Source organism: Sphaeramia orbicularis, chromosome 7 (assembly GCF_902148855.1).
Source record: "Sphaeramia orbicularis chromosome 7, fSphaOr1.1, whole genome shotgun sequence".
Taxonomy (NCBI): domain Eukaryota; kingdom Metazoa; phylum Chordata; class Actinopteri; order Kurtiformes; family Apogonidae; genus Sphaeramia; species Sphaeramia orbicularis.
The window spans coordinates 21,654,594-21,680,189 of record NC_043963.1 but is presented as its reverse complement, the minus strand read 5'-3'; the positions used below and the strand labels follow the sequence as shown (position 1 = coordinate 21,680,189).

Genomic DNA, 25,596 nt, shown 5'->3' with positions numbered 1-25,596 from the left:
ATTTACTCATTCATAATTTGAGTTGCATAAGAGTTCCGTAACAGTGGAGGAATTTACATCTGGTAGACAAGGCTGGACGGTCACCCCTAGAACGTATGCTCCGGGCACTGAGCTTTACAGACACTCACAGTCACCGTGTTCACCCAACAGTCCAACACCAGCTCTCTCACTCATACTAATCCATGTCTGAATCCAAAACAGATCCTCTGATTACCCCCCTCACCCCCTCCCCTCTTTCAAGTACACACATTTTCCTATGAATGGCCTTGGGTCTGTCAGGACTGATGTCAGCACTAGATCAGTCCCTGAGGCCGTGCAGAATGCTTAGTGAAGACATCTCATTCTTGGGCTCAGATGGAGCTTTTACTTTGACTTTATGTTTTTCTTCATATTACTCTAAGGACTTATTCGATATGTTCTTCATGTAACACCGGTCTACAATTTTTTGCCCCGGAGATTAAATGTGCTAAATGTTACGTATTTTAATAAGATTAACTGGAAAATAAATGACAAAAGTGCTGGTTTGCTGATGTTTTCAAGGTATATGATAGATACATAGATAGATAGATAGATAGATAGATAGATAGATAGATAGATAGATAGATAGATAGACTAAAAACACAAACATTTAAACAAAACACATTAAAACATAGGTGTCAAACATGTGGCCCGGGGGCCAAATCCGGCCCGCCAAAGGGTCCAGTCCGGCCCTTAGGATGAATGTGTGAAATGCAAAAATTACACTAAGATATTAACAATCCTTTTAGTTCAGGTTCCACATTCAGAACAATTCAATCTCAAGTGGGCAGGATTCAATAAAATATCCTACTATAATGCACATTTTGTGTCCATCCGGTGTCCGTCCGATCGATGTTGCTGCACGGGAGGGCGTTTGGGTGCAATACTGCTGTTGCACCACAGGAGGGCATCATGGTATTGTACAATGGCACCATGGGTACAATGTCGCTAGTTATCATGATAACATAAATAATGACAACTCCAATTTTTTGTTTTTGTAAATGTAAATATTTTTATGTATTTATACTAAAACAAAGTATAATTTTGCAAAAAATGCGAATAACCTGAACAAATACGAACAACCTGAAATGTCTTAAGAGAAGTACGATTTTAACAAGATTCCACCTGTTATTAAATGTTTTGTGTATTTGTAGATCCACTGTGATCTGTAAGTTATAATGTACATGTGTAAATGATAAACTGAGGCAGAATATTGTTAAAATTACACTTATTTTTTTCAGTTTGTTCATGTTATTCACATCTTTTCAAAAGGGTAGTTTGTAGATGTAAACCTTTTCATAATGTAAATTTACTTTTTTCACTCTAAAACATAGAGAAAAGTTTGGAGTTGACATTATTTATATATTTATGTTATTATTTTACTTGTTTGGCCCACTGCAGATCAAATTTAGCTGAATGTGGCCCCTGAACTAACATGAGTTTGACACCCCTGCATTAAAACAACATTTAGGTGCAATCATGCTAAAAAGGAGGAGGGGACATGATAAAGTGTTATTACACATATACAGTCATGGAAAAAAATATTAGACCATCTCTTGTAGTCATCAAAAACAATGGTTATGCAAACAAATACTAACTCCTGTGTGTATCATGTGACTAAAACAGACAGAAAAGAAAACATGGAATGCTTAAAAGCACTGTTTTTGTCAGTACAATGCCATAGATATTGATGTAAAAACTGAAGTGATTTTGGTTATTATCAAGAAAATATGGAAAATGGTTAGATATCAGCTCTGAAATTAAACTTTTATGAGCTATTTTTGTTGTTAATGTTATATTTGTCCAAACATGTACCTTTAGTTGTACCAGGCATTAAAATGAACAAGAAATTGAAGAAAACAAGGGTGGTCTAATAATTTTTTCTGTGACTGTATGTTGGTTTATGTACATTTTTACAACACATTTATAAATCTTCCACTAGATAGAACCTGTAAGATGAATGTATTATAAGGTGCAGACAGTGTTTTGAAGTAGATCTGGTAGCTCTGAGACTAATATTCCTTTGGAGTAAAACCCATTTTCTTGTTAATTCTCAAATTTCACATTATGATCCAAGACTGTATCTTGGAAACATCAGCCAACCAGTATTTTTGACTTGATTTTTCTTTATCAGTGACTCACATGTGGTATAATTTCACTACTTTTATTCTGGAAGCATTTGACTTGTAGAGCAGTGTAATCGATGGTTAAAATATTTCAACACAGTTCACATACTTTACATTTCAGAGTAAACCACTGTGTAAATCAAGGTGAAAACCATGTAAAACCCTTGTCACTGGTTATTCTTTATGGGAATTCTGCTTGTTAGAGCTATTATTAACCTGTTTGATCATCATCGATTGTATGTATGTATGTATGTACACTACAAACAAAAAGTTAAGAATATTTTTAATTTTTGGGCTTTTTTTTTCAGTTGGGATTCTTGCACAGAGCTTTTTACTTTTTTCTGTGTGAATTGAATTGAAAGACATTTCTTTAATGACCAGACAGTTTTAGTTACAAATGGCAAAAATGACAAAAAAAAAAGAAAAGAAAGAAATATCCTTAATTTTTTGTTTGTAGTGTATGTATGCATGTATCTTTATTTAGGCAGGACAGTGCACATTAATGCACATTTATACATTCCATTTCAGTATAAACATGTAAATATGCCGGAGTTAGCGTCAGTGCTAATTTTCGTCCGTAGCCCCCACTTAATAAATAATAATATAATAAACAATGATCCGTGCATACAAAGCAATACAGTGGAATAAGTGCAGTACAGAGCAAGACAGTGTAATACAGTACATTACAAAACAGTACACTTCAGTACAGTACGATATAGTGCAAAACAGCATTTACATATAGTGATATATTGATATAGTGTATTATTTATGATCCCAGAAGAATAGCTGCTGCTATGCAAAGCTAATGATGTGAACAAACAAGAATATCTATGAAGTCTTTGCAGTTTATTCATAAATGTCTAACATTTTTGGAGTCTGACAAGCCAAAACTGTCCAGTATTTCACAAAAATATAGTATGGTGTAAAAGGAACATTAGGAACAAAAACAGAATCAATTACATAGATTGTTCAAGGTGTTTTATTATTCTTCTGCAAAAGATTTGGTGTAGTAAAAAAAAAAGGTTTCTTGGATTTCTTTCATGACTGGTTTCCTGATTAAACATCTCTCTATTGCTTTTTGTAAGAGGCCATTGTCCGGCTAAGTCTGTGCCTGGTGGATCAGATTTAAGCTCAGTTGGTGCCGGTCATGTTTTACTCACATTCTTTGGTTATGTTAAGTTCATGCCACAATGTGAGTATGATCACTTTAACAAGCTCCTGTGTCATGTCTTGACTCATGACAACTTCAGCAGAGATTAGAATAGATTGTGGTTTTCCTTAAGAATATAGTTTTCAAAAGGTGAGCACAGTTTAGATTATGAATTCAATGGCAAACAGGAGGAGACACTGTTACTATAGGAGGGATTCATTCATTCATTCATTCATCTAAATCACAGGTGTCAAACATCCAGCCCTTGGGATGAATTTGTGAAATGCAAAAATTACACTAATTTACACTAAAAATTAACAATCCTTTTAGTTCAGGTTCCACATTCACACCAATTCAATCTCAAGTGGGCAGGACCAGTAAAATACGATCATAATAACTTATAAATAATGACAACTCCAAATTTTTCTCTTTGTAAATGTAAATATTTTCATGTATTTACACTAAAACAAAGTATAATTTCACAAAAAAAATTAAATAACCTGAACAAATATGAACCTGAAATGTCTCATGAGAAGTAAGTACAATTTTAACAAGATTCTGCCTGTTATTAAATGTTTTGTGTGTTTGTAGATCCACTGTGATCTGTATGTTCTAATGTACATGTGTAAATGTTAAACTGAGGCAGAATATTGTTAAAATTACACTTATTTTTTCAGTTTGTTCATGTTACTCACATTGTTTGAAAGGATAGTTTGTAGATGTAAACCTTTTCATAATGCAAATGAACTTTTTTCGCTCTTAAACATAGAGAAAAGTTTGGAGTTGACGTTATTTATATATTCTTATGTTATTATTTTACTGGTTTGGCCCACTGCAGATCTAATTTAGTTGAATGTGGCCCCTGAACTGAAATGAGTTTGACACCCCTGCTCTAAGTGTTTAGGACTCATGTTCCTACAGATGTCCTTTTTCACTATGAACATGTTCTCATGGCTGTTGTACTCATACAGTGGTTGTTAAGCATTTTTTTTTTTCCAAATCAAAATCAAATGAGAAAGATGCAGCAGATTTCCATTAGGAAGTAGATAGTAGCTTCTCTCATTGGGGACAATGGAATTCTCTATTCTCACTGTTTATAAATAGAAAATGTTGAATGATGTTCAGCTGAAGACTACATTTTTAGAGTTGTTTGGTTTAAAACCATGTTACAAATCCAAAGAAAGACTGGATTTCTAGACAGAACAGTCTGGTAAAGTGTGTTAAGTAAATTTCATGGTGTATACTGTAATCAGACTTGTACAATTTTTCATTTTTTCTCTCCCTCTCCTACAGTGTTCCACAATGAAGTTCTTGTGTGCTACTGTCTGAGAGAAGCCGCAGAAATGCTTTGGCGCAGGAGCTGGAGACGTCATGGATTCCTGAGTGTGGGGCTTTGCAGGAAAGCCCAGAGTCTCCAACATGGACCGGCTCCAGGTTTCCATGGCAAAGGCGCACAAACAGGAGGAAACACTGAGGGAATCCCGTTATTTTACAGCATTGGACCATTATAAACACCCAGAGCGGGGAAGGAAGCCGCTCTTGATACTTAAGTAATCCTTATAGAGCTCTAGGAAGGGAGACTTCATACCAGAACCTTTGGTGAAGCTGATACGACTGCATGTTTTTGAACAGAAAAGGAGTTTGCGCGTCGCTGCTGTGTCGCAGTCTTCAACTTTTTGAAACTTTTTCCTATTTTTTTTAAAAATCTCGTTTCACCATTTTTAAACCAAAGAGAGTCTCTTCTGCTATGATTATCAGAGGAGAATAATTTTTCTTCTGTTTTTTTTTTTTAATTTTTTATTTGCTTTTTCACTTTTTCTCCAGATGTTTAGAGAGACTTGGAGGCTGGCACAGTACCACACCATGAGGTCGATGGATCAAGGTACTGCTGAAGTGTTGTGATTATCTGGTAATCAACCCATTTGATTTTCAATTGATTCAGTTATTTTAAGCCTGGTGTCAGTTGTTCTGTCACAGATGTTTGGGATGTTGGTGTTTGGGTAGAGACAGGGTGCTGCGCTTCAGTCCAACAGCGCACAACGCGTGCTTTGGCATCACAGAGAAACATGTAGGGAGTTTAGAAGCAACAGTAGCAGCTTAATGAAGTGAGTCTGAACTAGGAAAGAGACAAATAAAATACATTTAACTTAATCACCAAGTAACAGAGACAGATGCATGATAGTGTGATTAGACTTGTGAGACTATAAAGTAAAGTTTCTATTACTTCTATAGTCTTAATGAGCTATACAAATCTATATGAAATGGAAAAGTTGCAGATATCCTTACATTTCCACCAGTGTGTTGTGTAAATGTGTTGCTTTACCAACAACTTTGCGCTTGTCGGGTGCGTAAAATAGACTTATGACAGTTTTTTGGATTAAAATCCTGTCACTTTTAACGTTGTTCTGGTTCCTTTAAGTTTCATATGTACAATTCTCCCATTAATTATTAAATAATGAAGCATAAGAGACTAGTAAAAGATTGGACATGTATAATTCCGTGCGTATTTGCCAGTTTTGCTGACTTAGCGCACAGTTTATTGGTTACAGCTGGAAGGAACGCAATGTAATTTGTGTTGGTTCGTGCGTAAAGCTGGGGAACCCCTCGGGACTCCCTACTAGTACATTTTCAGTGAGTGTTAAAAAAAAAGTTGATTTACATATTGGCTGATGTCGTGAATTTTAGTCCCTTCAGACATTCAGGCTACCTTAGGAATCCTAATGCGTAATGCAGTTTAACATGCTGTGCGTAAAAGCGCTTATGTACATGCAAACCCTGAAATGACAGCTACCACTCCCTTCTGTCTTATAATTACATGTGTCAGAGAACTGCTGAACAGGTTTGGGGACAGTCAGACACCCTGATGCGTCACTGCTTCATGTCAAACACCCGGGGGCAGCACCAGGCTGCACAGTCTGACAGGAGAGCCCAGAATCTGTCTGAATGGGGCTCTGAACTCATCACTTCCATTCCGCATCTGCTTTTTAAACCCGTGGCGCATCAACAAACAGAGAGGCGTGATCTAAACTCGGAGATGAAGTCAAAAATTCTGCGTTCAATGTGAAAATAGACCCGCCTTCATCTGAAAATAACCGCGGTGAGCTCGAACAGGAAACTTGTGCGCTCCAGCCCTTCGCAGCTTCACCGATGCATCATTTGACACTTGAACAGGTTCCCTAAATCCACATCAGCGCCGCCAACACCTCAGCCAACCGTCTCTGTCCCTTCGTCTGGAGCCGTTAGGGTGACAAAAGATTAGACCGATGACCTCCTTTTACAACGATAAAGACTTGGAGGAAGAGCTCAGTCGAGTCAACTGTTCTGATGAGGATTTGCAGTTTGAGTACTTGTTTGAGTATGAGCCACCTTGCAACGACTTTGCTGTGGGAAATCAAGGTTTGTCCGGGGCTTTTTGCCAACTTGAGTTCACTGCTCTTACTTTCTTCATTTATTTTTTTGCTCCAAATGAATAAATTGGCTGAAAGGTTTGTTCGTTTGAGTGGAATAAATAAAGAGGAAGTAAATTTGACCTGGGTTTTCACTAGGGTTGTATTTTGGTTAGAGAATGCCACCATGAAGAGGTGTTTCCTCACTTTAGACACAAGAGCTTTGCAGGTGCACATTACCATTTCAGGGATACTTTTCCATTATTATTGCAAATTAAATGCACCTCATGACTGTTTTTTTCATATATGTGTGTTTTCATTTGTGTCTCCCTTTTATTCCCTGTAGATGACCCAAACCTTGAACCACACAAAGTCCTCAGTGCTGAGTCGGCACAGCCTTTCCCTCTGGAGGAAACTTCCCCTTACGGCATCAAGTCCTGCAGTCCCCCCTACAGTGAACACAACACTGAGGTTCTCTCAGGATACGAGCACCAGGAGGCCAGAGGCTACCTGGACAGTACCCGGCCCACAGGTCTGGCCCTGAGCCCACGGATTGAAATCACCCCCTCACGTGAGCACTACAGCCATGGCCGTGACTCCCTGCACAACCACCACCAGAACCTTAGCCCCAGACCCACTCTCACTGTGCCCGGCCATGACAACCTTGCCTACCGTGAACCACAGTGCCTGAGTCCGGCCAGCAGCAACTCATCCACCAGCTGGCACTCGGAGAGCTACTCACCCTGGGCGTCTCCTTGTGTGTCCCCCAGCAGTGGACAGAACCCCGGTGACCTTTGCCCTCGCTTACAGAACATCCACACTGGCTCCCCTCGCACCTCTCCGGGCACCTCTCCCCGCACCAGCCTAGCAGAGGACGGCTGCCTTGGAGCCCGTTCACCCTCCCCCAGGCCCGGCTCCCGCTCCACATCCCCTCAGGGCAAACGCACCTACGACATGTACAGGAATCCAGGGCTCGTCCCAGGGCATCGCTCCCGTAGTCCTTCACCCCACAGCAGCCATGAAGATCACAACATAATAGGCGCCCACTATACCCACACCAGCCTGGCTGATGCTATGAATGGTTTTGGCACCGGGCAGCCTGGACTGGTGCCCACCAAAATAGTCAAAACATCCAACCAGGTTTACACTCTGTACCCAGAGAACAACAGAGAACCAAACTACCTGGTACCATGTGACCAGGACATAAAACCAAAGCTCCTGCAGAGCCTTTCTTTGTCATCCCTCCAATCTGGTCCAAGCCGCTCGTTTCCAGCATTTGCAGGTAAATTGGCAGTAGGACCAAAGCTTAGTGAACACATTTCAGTCCTCTAAAAGACAGTCTACTCATCCTTCAAGTACACACTGATGGTTTATGTCCTCTTTTTCCTCATATTCCGTAGCATCCCTGTGGCGTCTCTCCCTCCGCTAGAATGGCCGATACCCAGTCGAACAGACCAGTATGAGCTCCACATTGAAGTGCAGCCGAAGCCACATCACAGAGCTCACTATGAGACAGAGGGGAGCAGGGGTGCAGTCAAAGCCCCCACAGGAGGACATCCTGTTGTGCAGGTATGGCCAAAACATAGTATGTCACATTTCCGCACAAAAATGTCTGAAAACACCTGGGTCTGTGTTATATACTTTATATAATGGGTGGATCCACATTATATTACATGGTCAGTGTAATTTCTGAATTCATTTGGTCTCCAGTCAAAGGCATCATATCCCATATCCATTAGTGCAAACACTTAACATTTTGTGCCTCACTTTCATTAAACTGAAAGCACATAACATGAATATACTTTTATCATAATGATAAGCCATGTTCTGAGGATAATTCTTTTTTAATTCTTAGGTTTAGATTATTCATTCTTAGCCTTTACTGATTCCAGAATTAATTGTTTTTTGTTATCATCACTTATTCCTGTGATTTCATGGTGATACTGCAATATATGAGGCCTTCATTTCAATATATTCTGATGCACTAATGTCACTAAACAGAATATTTTTTTCATGATTTTCATTTATTACTTAATGTTTAAATGTTATTACTGCTGGAGTCATGTCATTAATAACTCCCATGATCCCTTGCTGCTTAACTAAATTTGTGACTTTACATTAATGTGATCCGTATAAAGTTGTAATATTTGGCACATAAATAGACATGCTGTCCAGTATTCTGTATTCAGGATTTGCCTATTGTATTTCCTATTCATTATGCGTCTGGTTATGTTATTGCCCAGGGCCAGCGGTACGAAAATGATTCAACATGAATTACTCCCCTGGCACACATCTTACCCACATCTCACTTTCTGAAACAAATAAAGCATGTTTTAACACCAGACATATGACACATGAAAACCACGGTGTCACCTCAGTATTTAACCCAGGTTAGTGAGCAACATACTGTAGCTCTGATTTTTCCTTTTTAACTTTTTTCTCTTCTTCTTGCTCAATATAGTCTACTGTTATGTACCCTCACCCCCGTGGTTTTAACCGCACAAACAGATCAGTGTTCACGTTGTCCCTCACTTCCTCTTACACGCTGGTTTGTTGACTGTTTGGGTCTTGTACTAGGAAGTCGTACTTGTAATACTCACCATGTGCAAAGAAAATATTTAATAGTAAAAGCCTGTTTGTGTGGTTAAATAATTGCAGAGTGCAGGAAGAAAAAAACAGGTGATATTTCTTTCTTTTGGAACTGAAGCTCATTGTGGTAAAATGAGCAGTGACACAGTTACAGCTGACTGTATTGTCCAGGAGTAGGTTTGACTTCCTTTTCTTTGTGTTACCGTGGCAACTTGTTAAAGCCGTTTTTGCTGGCAACAGTAGGGACTTAGTGGAAATAAAGCATTTCTTGATTCTTTTCCGTTTTCGGCCCATCCCCAAAGGCCTCACCCTGAGGTCAGTTCTGCCTGGTTTGCCAGGCCAATCAGATGGTCAGGCCTGAGTGGCCACGACTGCACTCCTTCACCTCGCCTTTCCCTTCCTCTACTCCTCTGCTCTGTTTTTCCCTCCTTCTTTCCTCTCCACTCTCTCCTTCCCTGTTTCTCTCTCTGAGCCTTGTAGCGTCCACTTTACTTTTCCTATGCTGCGCTCTGACATGACTCACTGCTCCTGCCACTGCCATGACAACGGGCTGACTGCTCACATGGCCTGGTGACTGTTTGCAGTGAGCTTCCACTGTTTCACTTGCTTTCTCAGCTACCTGGACATAGAGGTAGCATGCTCATTCATGTTGCCATAGTTTCTGCTCACACTAAGAAGCTGCTGTGATGTTACATGAACGGCAATAATAATTTTTACAACTTGATGAATGTACATTTTTTTTCTCATACCACCAATAAAGGGAACTTTTGTTGCCAGATGTTCAGATCAAACCTAGCACTGCAACACATTTTAAATGAACCCAAATCTTTATTTTATGTTGAGGTCAGTTGAAAACACTGTTATGTTCAGTGTTTGTTCCATCACTCTAGTAATATTCTTTGATAAAAGTGATGCACTACACTGTTTGCACAAAAACAGCATTTAGATGCACGTTGATGCTTTGTGGTTTTTGCAGGTTTCCTCAGTAGGCGGTCTCAGGTTAAATGTAGCTTTTCTCGCTCTCTTTCTGCAGTTTCACCTCCACCTGCCTTTTATTTCTGACATCTAATTAGTATGATTTCTCTACTCTTTCTCATGCCAAAAGCATTTCAATGAGAGACAGGACCTATGTTTAATGTGTTTGATACTTATGAAAGAGCTAGTGCAAGGTTGTAGGATGTGAGCTTTCTGCTGGCTTTCATTCAAGGCTGCAGAAAGAAGACTCATGCTCTTACACGTGGGTCTGACACTGATTACCCACCTCTGGGGGGGAGCAACATCTGGAAAAGCAGAGTTAGAATAGGCGGATATAGAGAAGCACAACCAGTGCCGTTAATACCTCCTTCATATCTGCTGTTCTTCCAGCAGTGGGGAGTTTATGTAAAGAAGATGTTTAAAAAAGTCCATTTATGGTGTATTTCTGTCTGCAGTTACATGGCTACAGAGGCAAGGAGCCACTCGGCCTGCAGATATTCATCGGTACGGCAGATGAGCGCATCCTAAAACCCCATGCCTTCTATCAAGTCCATCGCATCACTGGCAAAACAGTCACAACCACCAGCTATGAGAAGATTATCCACGGCACCAAAGTCCTGGAGATCCCACTAGAGCCAAAGAACAACATGAAAGCAATGTGAGAACTCATTTAGTGTATTTTAATGCAGATTCTACAGTTGCGGGAAAAAAATTATTAGACCACCCCTTGTTTTCTTCAATTTCTTGTTCATTTTAATGCCTAGTACAACTAAAGGTACATTTGTTTGGACAAATATAATGATAACAACAAAAATAGCTCATAAAAGTTTAATTTCAGAGCTGATATCAAACCATTTTCCATGGTTTTCTTGATAATAACCAAAATTACTTCAGTTTTTACATCAATATCTATGGCATTGTACTGACAAAAACAATGCTTTTAGGCATTCCATGTTTTCTTTTCTGTCAGTTTTAGTCACATGACACACACAGGAGTTAGTACTTGATTGCATAAACATTGTTTTTGATGACTTTTGATAGTCTAATAATATTTTCCGCGACTGTATTCACCACAGCTGGGTGTTGAATACTATTGTATGATATGTTCATCTTACTAATATGTAGTTAACGTTGTGATGTGGTCTGTGTTGACCCAAACCAAGTACCTTCACACAGAAATAGAAGTACTTTCACACATCAATCGAACCACAGTTTTCTGGGAAAAAAATCCTGAGTCTGCTTCATCCAGCATGACCTCCTACACATGGAGATTTACATGTTACATTATGTTGTTTTTATGTGAGGTGGTGGGTGTAGCCAAATAGCTGTCATGTGGCTTTTCTCAGCCGGGTGCAAACACACACTCCATCTTTGTCTATAAAAGTAAAAAGTTGTTTTCTTAAACATACAGTGTTTTTTCTATGCTGATCACTGATTATATATTTATTCTATGTCACAGAATTGACTGTGCTGGGATCCTGAAGCTGAGGAACGCTGACATTGAGCTGAGAAAGGGCGAGACAGATGTGGGCCGGAAAAACACTCGAGTCCGTCTAGTGTTTCGTGTGCATATACCTCAGCCTGGAGGACAGCACGTCTCTCTCCAAGTGGCCTCACATCCCATTGAATGCTGTAAGCTACACATCAAAACACCCTCACCGTCCCCTCATTGAGGTGTATCTTTAAAAAATGGGTTTAATTCCTGACAGTGTGCGCTTTGTGAATTCCTCATGTGTGCTTCCTGTCGAGGTTAAACTGCTGATGTTTCCATCAGTTAACAAAACTTAATACAAAATAAACATCGTAAAAAAGGGAGCCGTATTCAAATGAGCTGGAGCTGATCTGATAGTCCAGAGGCCGTCGCACAAAGACGGCCTTATACTAGCAGGGCTTCCATCCAGTAGGTGGGCGCTGCATTTTTCAGTGTTTGTGTACCTGTTTGTATGTGCGCTGTAGTAAAGTCTGTGTTTGGGAACATCAGTGCGTGTGTACACAGTGTTATTAAAGCATGGGGTGTGATCAAAACTCAAACAAGAGGGTCATTTATCTAGTTTGACCAACACCCTGGGCACGATAGAACATTCATCATATCAGTGTGACAGCGGGTGCATACAATATGCTCCTGTTATTATATTAAGAAAAACATGACGCAGAATATGATATCAGTTTATAATCATCAGTCGTCATTTCCCATCTGTCGCAATACAAAAAGGGCCTGTCTGTCACAAGATGAACCTCAGAACAATTGCCTTCGCTGTAAACCCAATCAAGCATAAATTTGCTTACCTACATGTTACATCTGTCAGGCCTGTTGACAAGCAGAGAGTGTCAGTGATGGTGTGTTTTAAGAGCCGGGGCCCCTGTTGATGTCATCGTCTTTGTTTTATCGGCTCCGCTGTGTAGTAGGGCGAATAAACCTGTTCAAAGGTCACGCGGGCTGTTTGTCGACACCTCAGCTCGCATCAGTGATTATGGAGTTACAGATGTGCCACCGATCACAGAGAAAGCCTTAACACAGATGGAGATCAGGAAGGTGTGCACTAATACATACATAAAAACAAACCTATTTTGACACAGTCTTGAATGTTTTTGAGACAGTCAGGCTTTTCTATTACTTGTCCCATATTGTAAATACAGTATACCCCAAGGCTGCATTCAAGCCATCTGAAAAAGAATCTTGGTACTTTAGTTTCTTCTTTCAAGTTGTTACTTAACATGACTGCTTATTAAAAGTGAAAGACTGGGGTGAGATGGTTGAATGACTCAGCATCACCTCTTTATTGCACAGTGCAGTCATTTCTTGGTAATAGGTATTTGTGCATTTGTGAGAAATCAGTACAGTAGCTTCACATGGCAGCTTCCAGACTTATTGTTTCATCAGTTCATTTACATATTAGATGTTGTTATGAAGTGTTATAATGAGTCACCAAATCTGTTGTTTTGATTCATACCATTGATTTTGATTCACAGTTTAGTTAATGTTATCATTATAAACATGTGTAATAGTGACAATGGGATATTTATAATATCATTCATGTATAAACCTTAATCAATTAGTTGGTGGTTTGCCTTGGTCCCTGTTTTTGTCTATTTGTGTACACTGTGTTGTTGCTTGTTTTTCTTTTTGTATGTCTTACTTCAGTTATGGTATTATGTTATTTATAAGCTTTTTTTTTTTTTTTTAATTGTTTTACCTGCTTATGTGACTTGAGATGGAAATTAGCTGTATGGCTATAATCGCTCGTATTTACATGTAAATTTTCATTAATACGAACTGTCCCATTTTGAAAATAATTAAATCATTCATTCATTCATTATTACTTATTTCAATTCAATGAGCTACTCCTCTTCATCTTTTGGATATACATGTAAAGTTTAATTGAAAACTACATCCATGAAAAGAGAACCAGGGGCTAAAATTTTCACAGGATAAATATCTATTCAGAATGTTGTCGGTGGCAGGTAAAAAAGCCATTTCTAGGAAGTGGCTAAAAAAGGATGCACCAAAAATGGAGGATTGGATAGAGGTTAAAGGTGACATCAGTAGGATGGAGAAGTTGACTCTCTCTGTTAGACTTGATTCAGACAAATTCACCAATTATTGGAAAAACTGGGTTGATTTTTTAACACTATTATGAGCTGATTTTACTTGATGATAAGCGTAACGTGCATATAGACCCATGTAAACCCTTGGTTCATGCTACACACTTTAAATGTTCAGTGTAATCTTATACAGGGGAAAAGGGTTTCTGGAAGGAAAGAATGGAATGGGAAATACACCTGTTATTTCCCATTAAATCTATTTTAGGTTACTGTGTATATTTTTGCTATTTCTGTCTTTGCTCGCCTGTATGAGATGAGAATGTTTTGTTTTTTTGTTTTTTTTAATATATAGAAGTTATATACATGATGTAAAATGCTGATAAAAATAATAAAAAGATAATTGCAAAAAAGAAAAGTACACCCATGTATGAACAAAACCAGTTGCGGCTGACAGCTTGGCCTTACATTTAATACATTAATTTCATGTTTTTATAGTGTTAAGCTTGGAATGAAAAATCACATGAGGAGAGCTCAACAAGCAGTGATAGCAGTGGATTGTGGGATGGTGGAAGTGGAGGGCTTCAAAACTGTTACTCCCTCATTCTTCTGTGTGTTATGACTGAACAGTGTAACTTCAGAGGGACAGTAAATGTAACTCACCGCCCTTCTGTGTGTCTCTGCAGCCCAGCGTTCAGCTCATGAGCTTCCCATGGTGGAGAAGCAGGACATGGACAGCTGCTCTGTGCTCGGAGGCCAGCAGATGATCCTGACTGGGCAGAACTTCAGCTCCGATTCGAAGGTCATTTTTATGGAGAAAACTCAGGGTGAGTCTCGCTACCACAGCCACAGCCCCAGCATTGCTCACCAGAGTCATTTTCCAGTCTGAAAAAGATTAGTTTTAGTGATTTACTCCATTTAGCTAAACTGTAAAGTGACAGATTGTCTGGAATCTGAATCTATGAGTGAATTTGTCCCTGTGTTAGTTTGGTGTTAACACAGTGCAGTCATGGTAACACCGTGACAACTAATGACTCATAACTAGTCGGGCCTGTGTAACATTTAAGTTCATGACTTTCATGTTTCACCACCATCATTGTATAGATGAAGCTCCATGCCTTGCATGAGCTATTTGCATGATCCAGATGATAACACTGGCGTGCCTCACTTCCTTTTGCCCTTTTATTTTTGACTGACTTCCATGATCTCTTATCACTGAGATGCACCTTTTGTTGTGTGACTAATAGTTTGACACGTCACATGACAAGGGTTTTTTCTTGTTGCACTTTGTTAATCCTGGATGGAACAAAGAGTGTATTTTTCAGTTCCTTAATACATATTTCTTGACATGTTTTACCCTTTATTTAGTGATGAATGTGTATTTGTGTGATAATTAGTGATGTGTATTTGTATGCGTGTATGTGTACTTGTGTGTTGTGTATATGTATAAATGTATGTATGTATATATGGATGAATGAGTGTGTGTGTATGTGTGTGAATAGATATATAAATGCAAAAGAGTAATGTAAAAGGAAGAGGGACATATATGTTATTAATAATATTTTAGGGAGAGGGGGTGGGATTAAATAAGTTGCTCTTCTTCCTGCCCCTTTTGAGGCATGTAAATGGAACTATTTTGCGGTTCTTCTGTCTAAGATTGTTATGATTGTTATGATTCTTGATATAGATATTATTATGTATGTTTTGCTAATTTGCATATATGTTAAATGTCATTGCATGTTCGGAATAAATCACTAAATCAAATCAAATGAAGTGACGAAACCATTACACGCTATGCTTCATACTGGTGTGAGGTCAGAGGTCAGTCATAGTACTTTCACAGTCGGCCCTATTACAACGCTCATAAATCAGGGCTGTAGCAGTGTACTTGTAGCTTCTGCTTGAATGTTCTGTGGTATGGGGATGGTCATGTTAAAATACTTCTTCCTCTCACTACGACACTGTGACTCACAGACTCCACTGCTGTCTGAGAGCAGAGTGCCTGGCTTTTAAAATGCAAGTACTCAACTAAAACTTGGACCCACATGCCCTGGCTCCTTTTTTTTTCCTTCTTCGGGGTTCCCTGCCGCTGTGTTACGACACACCACAGTAATGGATAGTAAGACACAGACGGAAAAAGAAATCTTACAAAGAGGGAATGCCATTGTTTTGGAGAGTTTCTTTATGACACAAAGTTCTGGACCAGTGCAGCTGTGAAATCTCTCTGAATCAGAGACAGCTGCCTCTGGCTGGAGCTGCCCCGGTTCTGCTGCTTGGACGGGTGAGGGAAGGAAAGCTTCCTCCGGCCAAGTCAGTCCTGCTCCGACTCCTACTTTCCTCCTCCGCTCGCAATTATCTCCGGGGGGAAGAACAAAAATTGGGGTATCCCTTAGAGTAGACTTGCAACAAAACGCAAACAAATCCAAGTGCCAAGAAAGCAGTAGTCATCAAGTTTTGTAAAAGGAGTGGAGAAAGCTGATCATAAAATAACGTTTAGAGAAAAAAAAAAGTTGGCAGGTTGTGTGGAATCCCCCTTTCTCTTGCTGACTCATTTAAGCCATGTGTTTTTAATCTGCAATTTGACAGAGGGTTTCCCACCTACAGTAACATTCAGACAGAACTCACTGCAGCACATGTGTTAGAGCATATGGAGCTTACATTTACAAGGATATTTAACTGTTTTTCCAAACTGTCGGTTCCGATGTAACCTGAATGAGTGTGACGTACTTTGAGAGTAAATGTAAACCGTAATCAGTCTTAATGTGCATGTCACTGTTAGTTTCTTTCACTGTAATACTTTATTAAAAAAACTTGAAGTGTTATTGTTCACGCACGATGAATGCATGGGAAACGCATCCATGCATTTATAAATATGGGTGAATACATGAATGAATGGAACATGGGTGAATATGTATTTTAGGTCTTTGTGAACTATAAAGGCCTTTTCTTTCATTGCTAACTTTAAATCAGATTGAAATAGCAAAAAGTATCTGAGCATCTATGTAACCTTTATTCAACTGGTAAATTCAGCTAATGAAAAAAACAATTCAAGCTCACAACAAGAGAATGATTCATAATTTGTTGGACTATTGACCAACCTTGCTCATATTAGACTACTGGATCAAAATCAGAATCAGGTTTATCAGGATTATTTATTACTATCAGGTACATGCATACAAGGAAATTGCTCTGATGTAATAAGAACAGGTAAAATATCTATAGAAACAGTTAAGTGTAAGTACAATAATCCAATAAAATCAGCCTCTATACATCACTAACAGATATATGAACCTGTAAACACATTAGCAACACACCTAGTGAACAGGAAGTTGAAATGATCTTTACATCTTCACATATTTACATTAATCCTGTGGGGTTTTTTGTGTCTTAACAGATGGACAGATATGGGAGATGGAAGCAACAGTGGACAAAGACAAAAGTCAGCCTGTAAGTGGAGAGTTTCCCCATATAATCCCATCCATGACATGAAATACCTGTAATACACACCAAACCTGTAAATGTGTCTTATCAGCTCAGTTTGAAACAATGAAATACTTTTTATTCAGACACATAATAGTGCATTGTCTTACAGAACATGCTGTTTGTGGAGGTGCCGTCCTTCAAGGATACATCCATCTGTCACCCGGTCAAAGTCAACTTCTATGTTATTAATGGCAAAAGGAAGCGCAGCCAGCCGCAACATTTCACCTACACACCACTGGCATGTAAGAATCCACTTCTGTGTCTGTGTCTATGCTCATATTATTATTATTATTATTATTATTATTATTATTATTATTATTATTATTATTATTATTATTATTTATTTATTTATTTATTTTTTTTTAAATTATTATTATTGTTGGGTTTTTTTGGGGTATACTATTCTATGATCCACTGAAACCGTATTGGAGACTATTAATGGAATTGCCCACTAGATAAATAATAATTATAATTAATAACAATAACTGGATAAATAAAGCTATCTATCTATCTATCTATCTATCTATCTATCTATCTATCTATCTATCTATCTATCTATCTATCTATCTATCTATCTATCTATCTATCTATCTATCTATCTATCTATCTATCTATCTATCTATCTATCTATCTATCTATCTATCTATCATAAATCAGACCATTCAGACCATCTTTTCTCTTCCAGCTCCATCCATTAAGACAGAGCCAATAGATGAGTATGAGGCTGATCATATGGGGTTGGCCATGCCTCAGATCCTGGGTATATCCCCTCATTCATACTACAGTAACCCGCGCAGCATCCTCCACCCAGACAACGGCCTGGTGCCAGGTATGGCCTCCTGCCAGCAGGCCCGTCTCAGCTCTAGCCTCCCAAACCAGGACGGACGCTTCCAGCAGCAAAGCCCCGCAATCATTTACTCTCGTGGGGGAAAGAGTCTGAGCGGCAGCCCTGGCCTTTATCAGCAGACCGGAGGGATGATGCCTGACCCCCATCGGTCCGTCCTGGTCCACACTGGTTCCCCGGCTCACTCTGTAGGACAACACCCCTCTATCATCCAGTTCTCCCCGACTAATCACCATCTACTTCGGGCAGTAGACCCTCAAACTCTCACTGCTCCTCAGCCTGACAACCAGCAGATTATCTACTGTGACGGCTACTCCCCACAGGCGGCCGCCACCCACTCTCCCACACCCCCACAGGCTCAGACGGCAGCGACACACACCCAGCACTATCCCACCGTGATACAGCAGCAGAATTATGTCCAGAAGGGACAGCAGAAAGGCCGGGCTCCTCCCGGTCCCGGGCAGATGGACACACCAGGAGATGGACAGAGGAGGGTGACGGTCAAGGAGGAGAATCTGGACCAGGCTTACCTAGATGATGGTGAGTGTAAGTTCATGACTTTATCATTGAGTATCTTTTTATAGAATGTGTATGTAGCTGCTTTCCTACTATAGGGATTAAAATGAAGGTCTAAATCTAGCTCCAAGGTCAGGGTTTATACTTTCTGATAGTTCAGGAAATCTGGGGATGGAGTTTACATCACAGAGAGCTGATTGGTCAGCATTTACAGCCTTTTATTTTAGTAAGAATTTTTTAAAAGTATGTGGCATATGGATGGATAACGATATCTAGGTCTTATACACATATACAGTTAGTGTATGGTTGTATAATAATGATAGAACCAGTGGTCTGAGGGAACCTTTAAGTTCTTGGGACTGCAGCTGGATTAGAAGTTGTGGGTACTTTGAGTGGAAATGCAGCTTCCATCAGATAAACTGTGGTGTAAAGGCAGAGAAAGTGATGAATATGTGTAGTTCCATTTTGTCAAAGAGACTGATGATAAGACAGGCCAACACAGATATGACTTTTCCTTAGAACAATTCAAGGATATTTACAATATCTGCACCATCTCCTTTTCGCATATTCCCCGTCCGATCTACGTGCTATAGTATCCCTCTGAACAAAGCCAAGAGAACAGGCTCACACTGTTAAAACAATCCACGCCAGGAGGTGTAGCTATGTTCCACTCAAGGTGGAAATAACAGGGATTATGAGTCATATGTTTATACTTATGCTTGTCAACCCCATTACCCTCTGGCGGTATTAATGTCAGGCCACATCCAGCAGCAGGCAGGAGGTTGAACCGCTCCTTTATTTTGGAGGTAAAGGTTCTCAAAACCATATCATGATTTACAATATAATGACAGCTTCTGAAAGTGCTATACGTTTTGTCTTTGGTCAATGTCAGAAAGGTGAGGTTTGAAAGGCAGCTTGAGGTTGTCATCATACAGTTTTGTTCATTCTGCCGGTCGCAGGGGTTTGTCTGGCAGCGCCACACATCAGGAAATGAGCTTTTTTCTCTCTCTAGCGTTAAAGACAGAGAGGGAGGGAGAAAAAAAGTGTCACTCTCCTGACCGCCTGGACATGTTGACACTGTTATGAAGTGAAAAAACAACTTCCATGGTAACCATTGTCAAACAGTGGAACGGGCTGCCTGGGAGAGCTGGGGAAAGCCTCTTTGTTTGTTATAGTTGGCCGGGGCTTCTCCTTGGCCTTACGCCCCTCGATTCTGTGGGGGAACCCACTAGAGGATTAGGTTTTTTTCCGACCGCGGGATTCTGCCAATCTGGCACAAGAAATTCCTATTTGCAGCTGCTCTCCTCCAGAAATCCAGCCTGATCCCTGTAAGATAGCAGGAGGGTGGAGGGTAGTTTGCAGGAAAAGGGAAGGGGCCGTGTATGTGTGTGTTTCAATGGAAAAAATGAAACGAAGAAAAAAGGCCAGCAATGGAATTTGTGTTTTTTGGATGGAACTTGTAGGGTTTCCCTCCACAGTAAACAGCAACAGTGTTGTGAGTCGGTGAATTAACAAGGAGTTAGAGAAGTAGTCATACTGTGCCTTGCTGTTTGATCCTCCCAGCATCAAAAGGTGATGACGGCAAGTAACTCTGCATCTTTACTCAGTTTTGTACTTTTGGATTTCAACCCAAACTGCTTATCACTGCCTCCATGGAAAATCAAATAAAGTAACTGCAGATTAGCAGATATTTAAATTTAACAGCCTTATTTCATTCAGTGAGTCCAGATGATTTTGTTCTTTAATAACTTCTACAATACCATTTCACTTATTGTTAAGAGTTTTTTCATAAATAGAGCCAGTGCAAATCGATATCTACACAGTAAAAATTAATTTCAATAGTTATTCAGTCATAAGTTTTAACTGAAAGCCATCTGTTATTTATGGAAACCTCAAAAGATGAAAGAGCATTCAAAGAAGGTCTGTCCTGCATCATAACCCTCTAAATTTCATTTTAAGGAAGTTTTACTGAAATAATTTTACTTAATAATGATACACTGTTACCCATAAAGCTGGAAAAAAATATTCTAATCAAATGATTGTGACAATGTGATTTATGTAATAACTGCATCTGGTCAAAGGTGATAATGTGTAAAAAAAGAAAAAAAAAGAGGAATGTGTCTGAAAACAACATTATTCCAGATTTATAGGCAACAGTCTATCTACACGAAGCTTGCTGTTATTTCATATTTCATAATTTTTATAATATTAATAAAGATTTTCATTCTTTTTCATGCATCTATGATTTGCATACTGAATTGCTTTTTAATCTTGGTTTCCTACTTCACTCATGGGGCAGTAGTTTGCATCACTTCAGTAGAATAGCCCAGTATCCAGCTGCAGTTAGATGGTGTGTCTCCTGCTTATCACTCCACAGGTGATAACCCATCTGCCTACGTCATTACAGACTCTAGTCGTTACAACTTTATGAGGAAAAAAAAGGGGGGACTTCCCATTATTCAAACCAGTTTTTTTTTTTTTTTAAACAGGGTGGTGAAGATAAGCGAAGTCAAAAAATCCCTCTGTGTTTTACTGCAAAGGTGATGAAGACTGACCCAGCCACAAAACAACTATTTAAACTGGAACCATCAAAGACATTTTCACCAAAGTGAAATTGTCAACATTACTCATCTTGACATGTGTTTCAGTCTGGAGTCATTTTTGTAAAAGGGGTGTTACCACATCCTGGTATCGTCACAGTGTTGTGGTCGATAACTGTCACTGAGGTGCTTCAACTGTGTCATCTGTAGTGAAGGGTGCTAAATGAAAACCATGTATGTGTTTCATCTTAGTACCAAACCTTGGCTCTCAATCTCCCCCACACATAAAACCTGTGGCTTCAAGCCCTCAGTTCCCATGCCTCCTATTGTTTCTCAGAAAACTCCCACTAAAACTCTGCTGACTGATATTCATATTAAAGCATTTTACCGGCAAAGGAACCTATTAATACTTGCTGTTCACTTAGAAAGAATGTCTGGCATTGCACGGTGCATGCCACATAGTTTGCAAAAACAAAAAAGGAGGCACTGGCATATCTTACAAAGGCAGAGGGTGACAGATTTATTGGGTGTGGAATAAGGCCCAGAGGCAGTGGAGCAGGTGAAATTGTTCCAGCAGGTAGAGATCAGGGCAGGAGAGATAAAGCACACAGCAACAGTCCAGTGGACGCACATTAGTCTCAGCTCACTTGCATCCCATTTGGAAGGCTAGATCAAACACGGTGTAGCTGTACTCTGTCTGATCCTCACACTGCTCTCAGGAGGTGATATTAGTATTAAAGCTCATTAAGTTAGTTCTTTCGTGTTTTGTGCTGACACATCGGATCTGTGGTTACAAATGCGCTCAAGCTACTTTCTCTTTTCTCTTTATGGTTTTCATCTTCACACTGACATTACAACCCACATCGGCCTCTCAAACTACTCATCTATAGCATCGTACTGTACAAACATGTAGATACACACATTCCAGCTCGCAGTAGGCAGCGTACAGCCACTGAGTCAGCTACTGTACAGGGTGTCTCTCTTTCTCTTTGACTCTCCTCCTGCTGATGGTTGGTAAACAGTGCAGCTCATTGGTGCAGAAACCAGGAGCCAGACACTCACCTATTGAACAAACTAGCCCGAGTGTTCCCCGGGCCAGCCTCAAATAGCTGATCCGTGCCAACCCTTCATTAGCTTCAGTAAAGCCTCACTGTATGTTGCCCCACTGCGGCGCTCCTGCTGCTTCTCTAAGCTCGTTTTATGCTCAGGAAAAATCCTGTGGCACCGCTGGGGAGATGAAAGTTTCTTTAAGGCATTAGGTGTCAGAGGGAATTCCACTACAGACTAAAATAAACAGGGACGATGAAGCTGTGACGACAGCAGTGCATCCAGTTTGGCTACTCCTGCAGTTTTGCAGGCAGCTCCGGCTATAAAATGTACTCAGTGTTAAGCGACTGCTTTCTCTTTCACATCTGCAAATGATCAGATAGAAAGGCAGTGGGGAAGACATGGGGAAGAACAGAGAAGGACTGGTTTATTGAATGCAAGACAGTCTCTGTTTAATTAGAATTTAAACATCTCTGCATATGTGGGTGCCCATTACTTTAATTAGGAATCATATTTTCTACCCATGTCCAAATTTATTATAAGCGCTTTCGTCTTATTATTGAATACGAATATGAAATCCCCTTGCATCAGTTGTGATAAGCTATTTTTTTGTCTTAAATTTCATTGCCAGCCCTGTTTCCGTCACTGTCTGCCACCCCCTCACATATGATGGCATGTAAATTCCATTTACATGTAATAGTTGTACCCTTTGTGCAGAGTAAACTGAGGCCTGAATATAGACTCATGCACGCCAACCCATCACAGCTCCTCTGAAATGACATAATGAAGATAGAGGCATGTAAGCAACAAATTATCTTCATGCCAGCATTTTTATTTTTCATTTATCCACTTTAGTTCTGTTAAGTTACTACAGATAGAGACTTACATGACTTGTTAATGCCAATTTGCAAAGCAGTAACTCTGTCATAAACTGTAACAAAATTTGCTAATCCTCATAATCACATTAACTTAAGTTTAACAGCCCAAATCCAAAGTGAGGACAGTTGCCATGGATACAAAATCACAGAAACGATATGCTCTGTAATAGCTCCGTTACAGGCAAAAAGCTTTTTTGGCGCCCTTTGAAATCCTTATATTACTCATCAGCCTTAATGAGTTCCCCGTGGCACAGTGGAAGCTGTGGCACCAGTCTATAATGTCTGTGAGTGCCAGTGTACACAGAAACACATACACACACACACACACACACACACACACACACACACACACACACACAGGCATAATCCACAGTAGGCTTCATGGCCTGGGGTTCCACATAAACAGAGCTGAACGCAGACAGAGTGGCGTATCTGGAGGGATGACATGTTACACATACCTGTCATTCCTTCCTGCTTAATCCTACCTGTTGACATTGTGGCTTTTGGCTGCGTTTAGTGAAGGTAGACTAGCACAGTCACAGGCAGTTACACTTCCTCCTTTCTTTGTGTCATTTACATATTGTCTGTATACCAGACGTGCATTTTTGTCCTCTGTAGGGGACAAGAGTTTCATAGATTTACTTAAAAACAAAACAAAACAAAAAATAACACTATCCACTGCAAAGCACAATCCATTAAAAATGTATCTCAGGCATTAGGCAGTTTCCAATGAATAGAATAGAATAGCGTAGAGTAGAGTAGAGTAGAGTAGAATAGAATAGAACAGAACTGTCATTGTACAGGTAAAAAGAAAAAAAATCCCTTTTAAAATAAAAAAGTTTCACATTCACTAAACCATCTGATGCTCAAAAACTGAAGTGGGAAATTCAATAATTTAATATATATATATAAAAAAAAGCCCAAACTTTTACTTTCCTGCATCTCAGTAGGATATAACACCATCTATATGAATTAGATACACATATTCAAAGTTGTACACATCATATATTACAGGTTGTGACAGTAGGTAGTTTATAAACCCAAGCGTTCACTATTTCATGAACTTTTTACAATATGACAGACACTGTTAGACATCTTGTCACATTGTGCTGCTATTTATAGAACCATGACACTGTGAAGTTTCCATTTCAACCCCCTTCCTCTATTGTTGATGTGTCTACACACAGTTGCACATGGGCTTAGATAAAGGAAGTAATAGCCTATATGTTTTTGCATAGTTCTACCTCTAGTGGTTACTCAACATCAATGCAGCATTCATCTGCCTCCCACTGACACGATGCACAAATTCTGATCAGACCCTCACCACAGAAGCAGCTTCACTCTTAAATGTTGTTAGATGTGTAGATATTATCATTCACTCCAGGAGGTGTGTCATAGAAATTGTGAAATTAACAGCTTCTCTTGTTTTGCTTTCTTTTCTTTACAGTTAATGAGATCATAAGAAAAGACCTGACAGGCGTCCAGGCCAGAGGGCAGACATAGAGGAGGGTCCTCAGCAGGAAATGACAACATATCAAACACAAACACACAACCTTCCAGTGTGGTGACGCACTTCCAACAGCATTCATACCTTATTTTCCACATTCTGTTCACCTGTTTCATTTGGCAAAAAAAAAGAACTAATTTAACCCATAACTGATAACGTCCTGCAGGTTTCACACCGACCAATAAGAATCAACAGGTGAATGTGCCTTATTTTGTTGTTGCTTCAGTTTAATGATCAAAATAAAACTGATAAAACTTCTGTACAAATGAAGGACGATAAGTTGGCAGAAACAAAACTGTACTAGCCATAGCATCCAGCCAATACATTCTCCCATATGTTTGCCTCTGTCGAGTAAATGATGGTTATGTAGCATGAAGTTGAAGAAAAGCCAAAATCTATTTATGTCAACACAAACAATATAGTTCCCAAATTTAAAGGTCAGATATTTCTCATGACCAAAAGTATGTTTTTTGTAAATTTCCTCTCACACAGTGTCTGTTTTGTGTGACTTTATGCAGTTTGACACATGTTGATCATCTCATTTCGAGTGTGTTACCGATGCACACACTGCCTTATTGTGACGCCTCCTAATATGCACTGTTTTCAACAACAGGGGGTCAATGTTATTACTTTTTTATATATAAAATTTGAGTCATGTGAATAATGTATAATTTTCTGTTCCTAAAATATATATTGCGTTATATTCAGGTGATGTGCCAAAGTGGCCTCAAGGGGGCTTGTGATATTATAGTGAGAGCATAGCCTTTTTTCTTTTCTTTTTTTTCTTTTATTAAGTTTAATCTTGCTTTGAAAATCATAAAAAAATATCTGGAGGCTCACAAATTCTGAGGTTGTACACGCAGCTTTACAAATTGTTTTCTTACCTTTTTTTTTTATTTTTTTAGGATTCTTCTTAATATTGAAGATGATTGTAATAAAATCTGTGACACATTTGCCAAAATGTAAAACAGAAATTGAAGACCAAATATCCAATTCC

The 25,596-nt window shown here is 39.4% G+C and overlaps 1 protein-coding gene across 1 annotated transcript; it reads left to right on the top strand.

Annotated features, from left to right (window-relative positions):
• The first annotated feature begins 6,285 nt into the window (after positions 1–6,285).
• On the top strand, positions 6,286–24,791 carry nfatc2a (nuclear factor of activated T cells 2a). Its single transcript, XM_030139841.1, is given in 11 exon segments — positions 6,286–6,690; positions 7,027–7,887; positions 7,890–7,962; positions 8,081–8,249; positions 10,700–10,902; positions 11,704–11,876; positions 14,471–14,611; positions 17,179–17,231; positions 17,377–17,509; positions 17,953–18,651; positions 24,540–24,791. Coding segments are annotated over 11 exon segments (2,694 nt in total). The 5' UTR covers positions 6,286–6,557; the 3' UTR covers positions 24,596–24,791.
• The last annotated feature ends 805 nt before the right edge of the window (positions 24,792–25,596 follow it).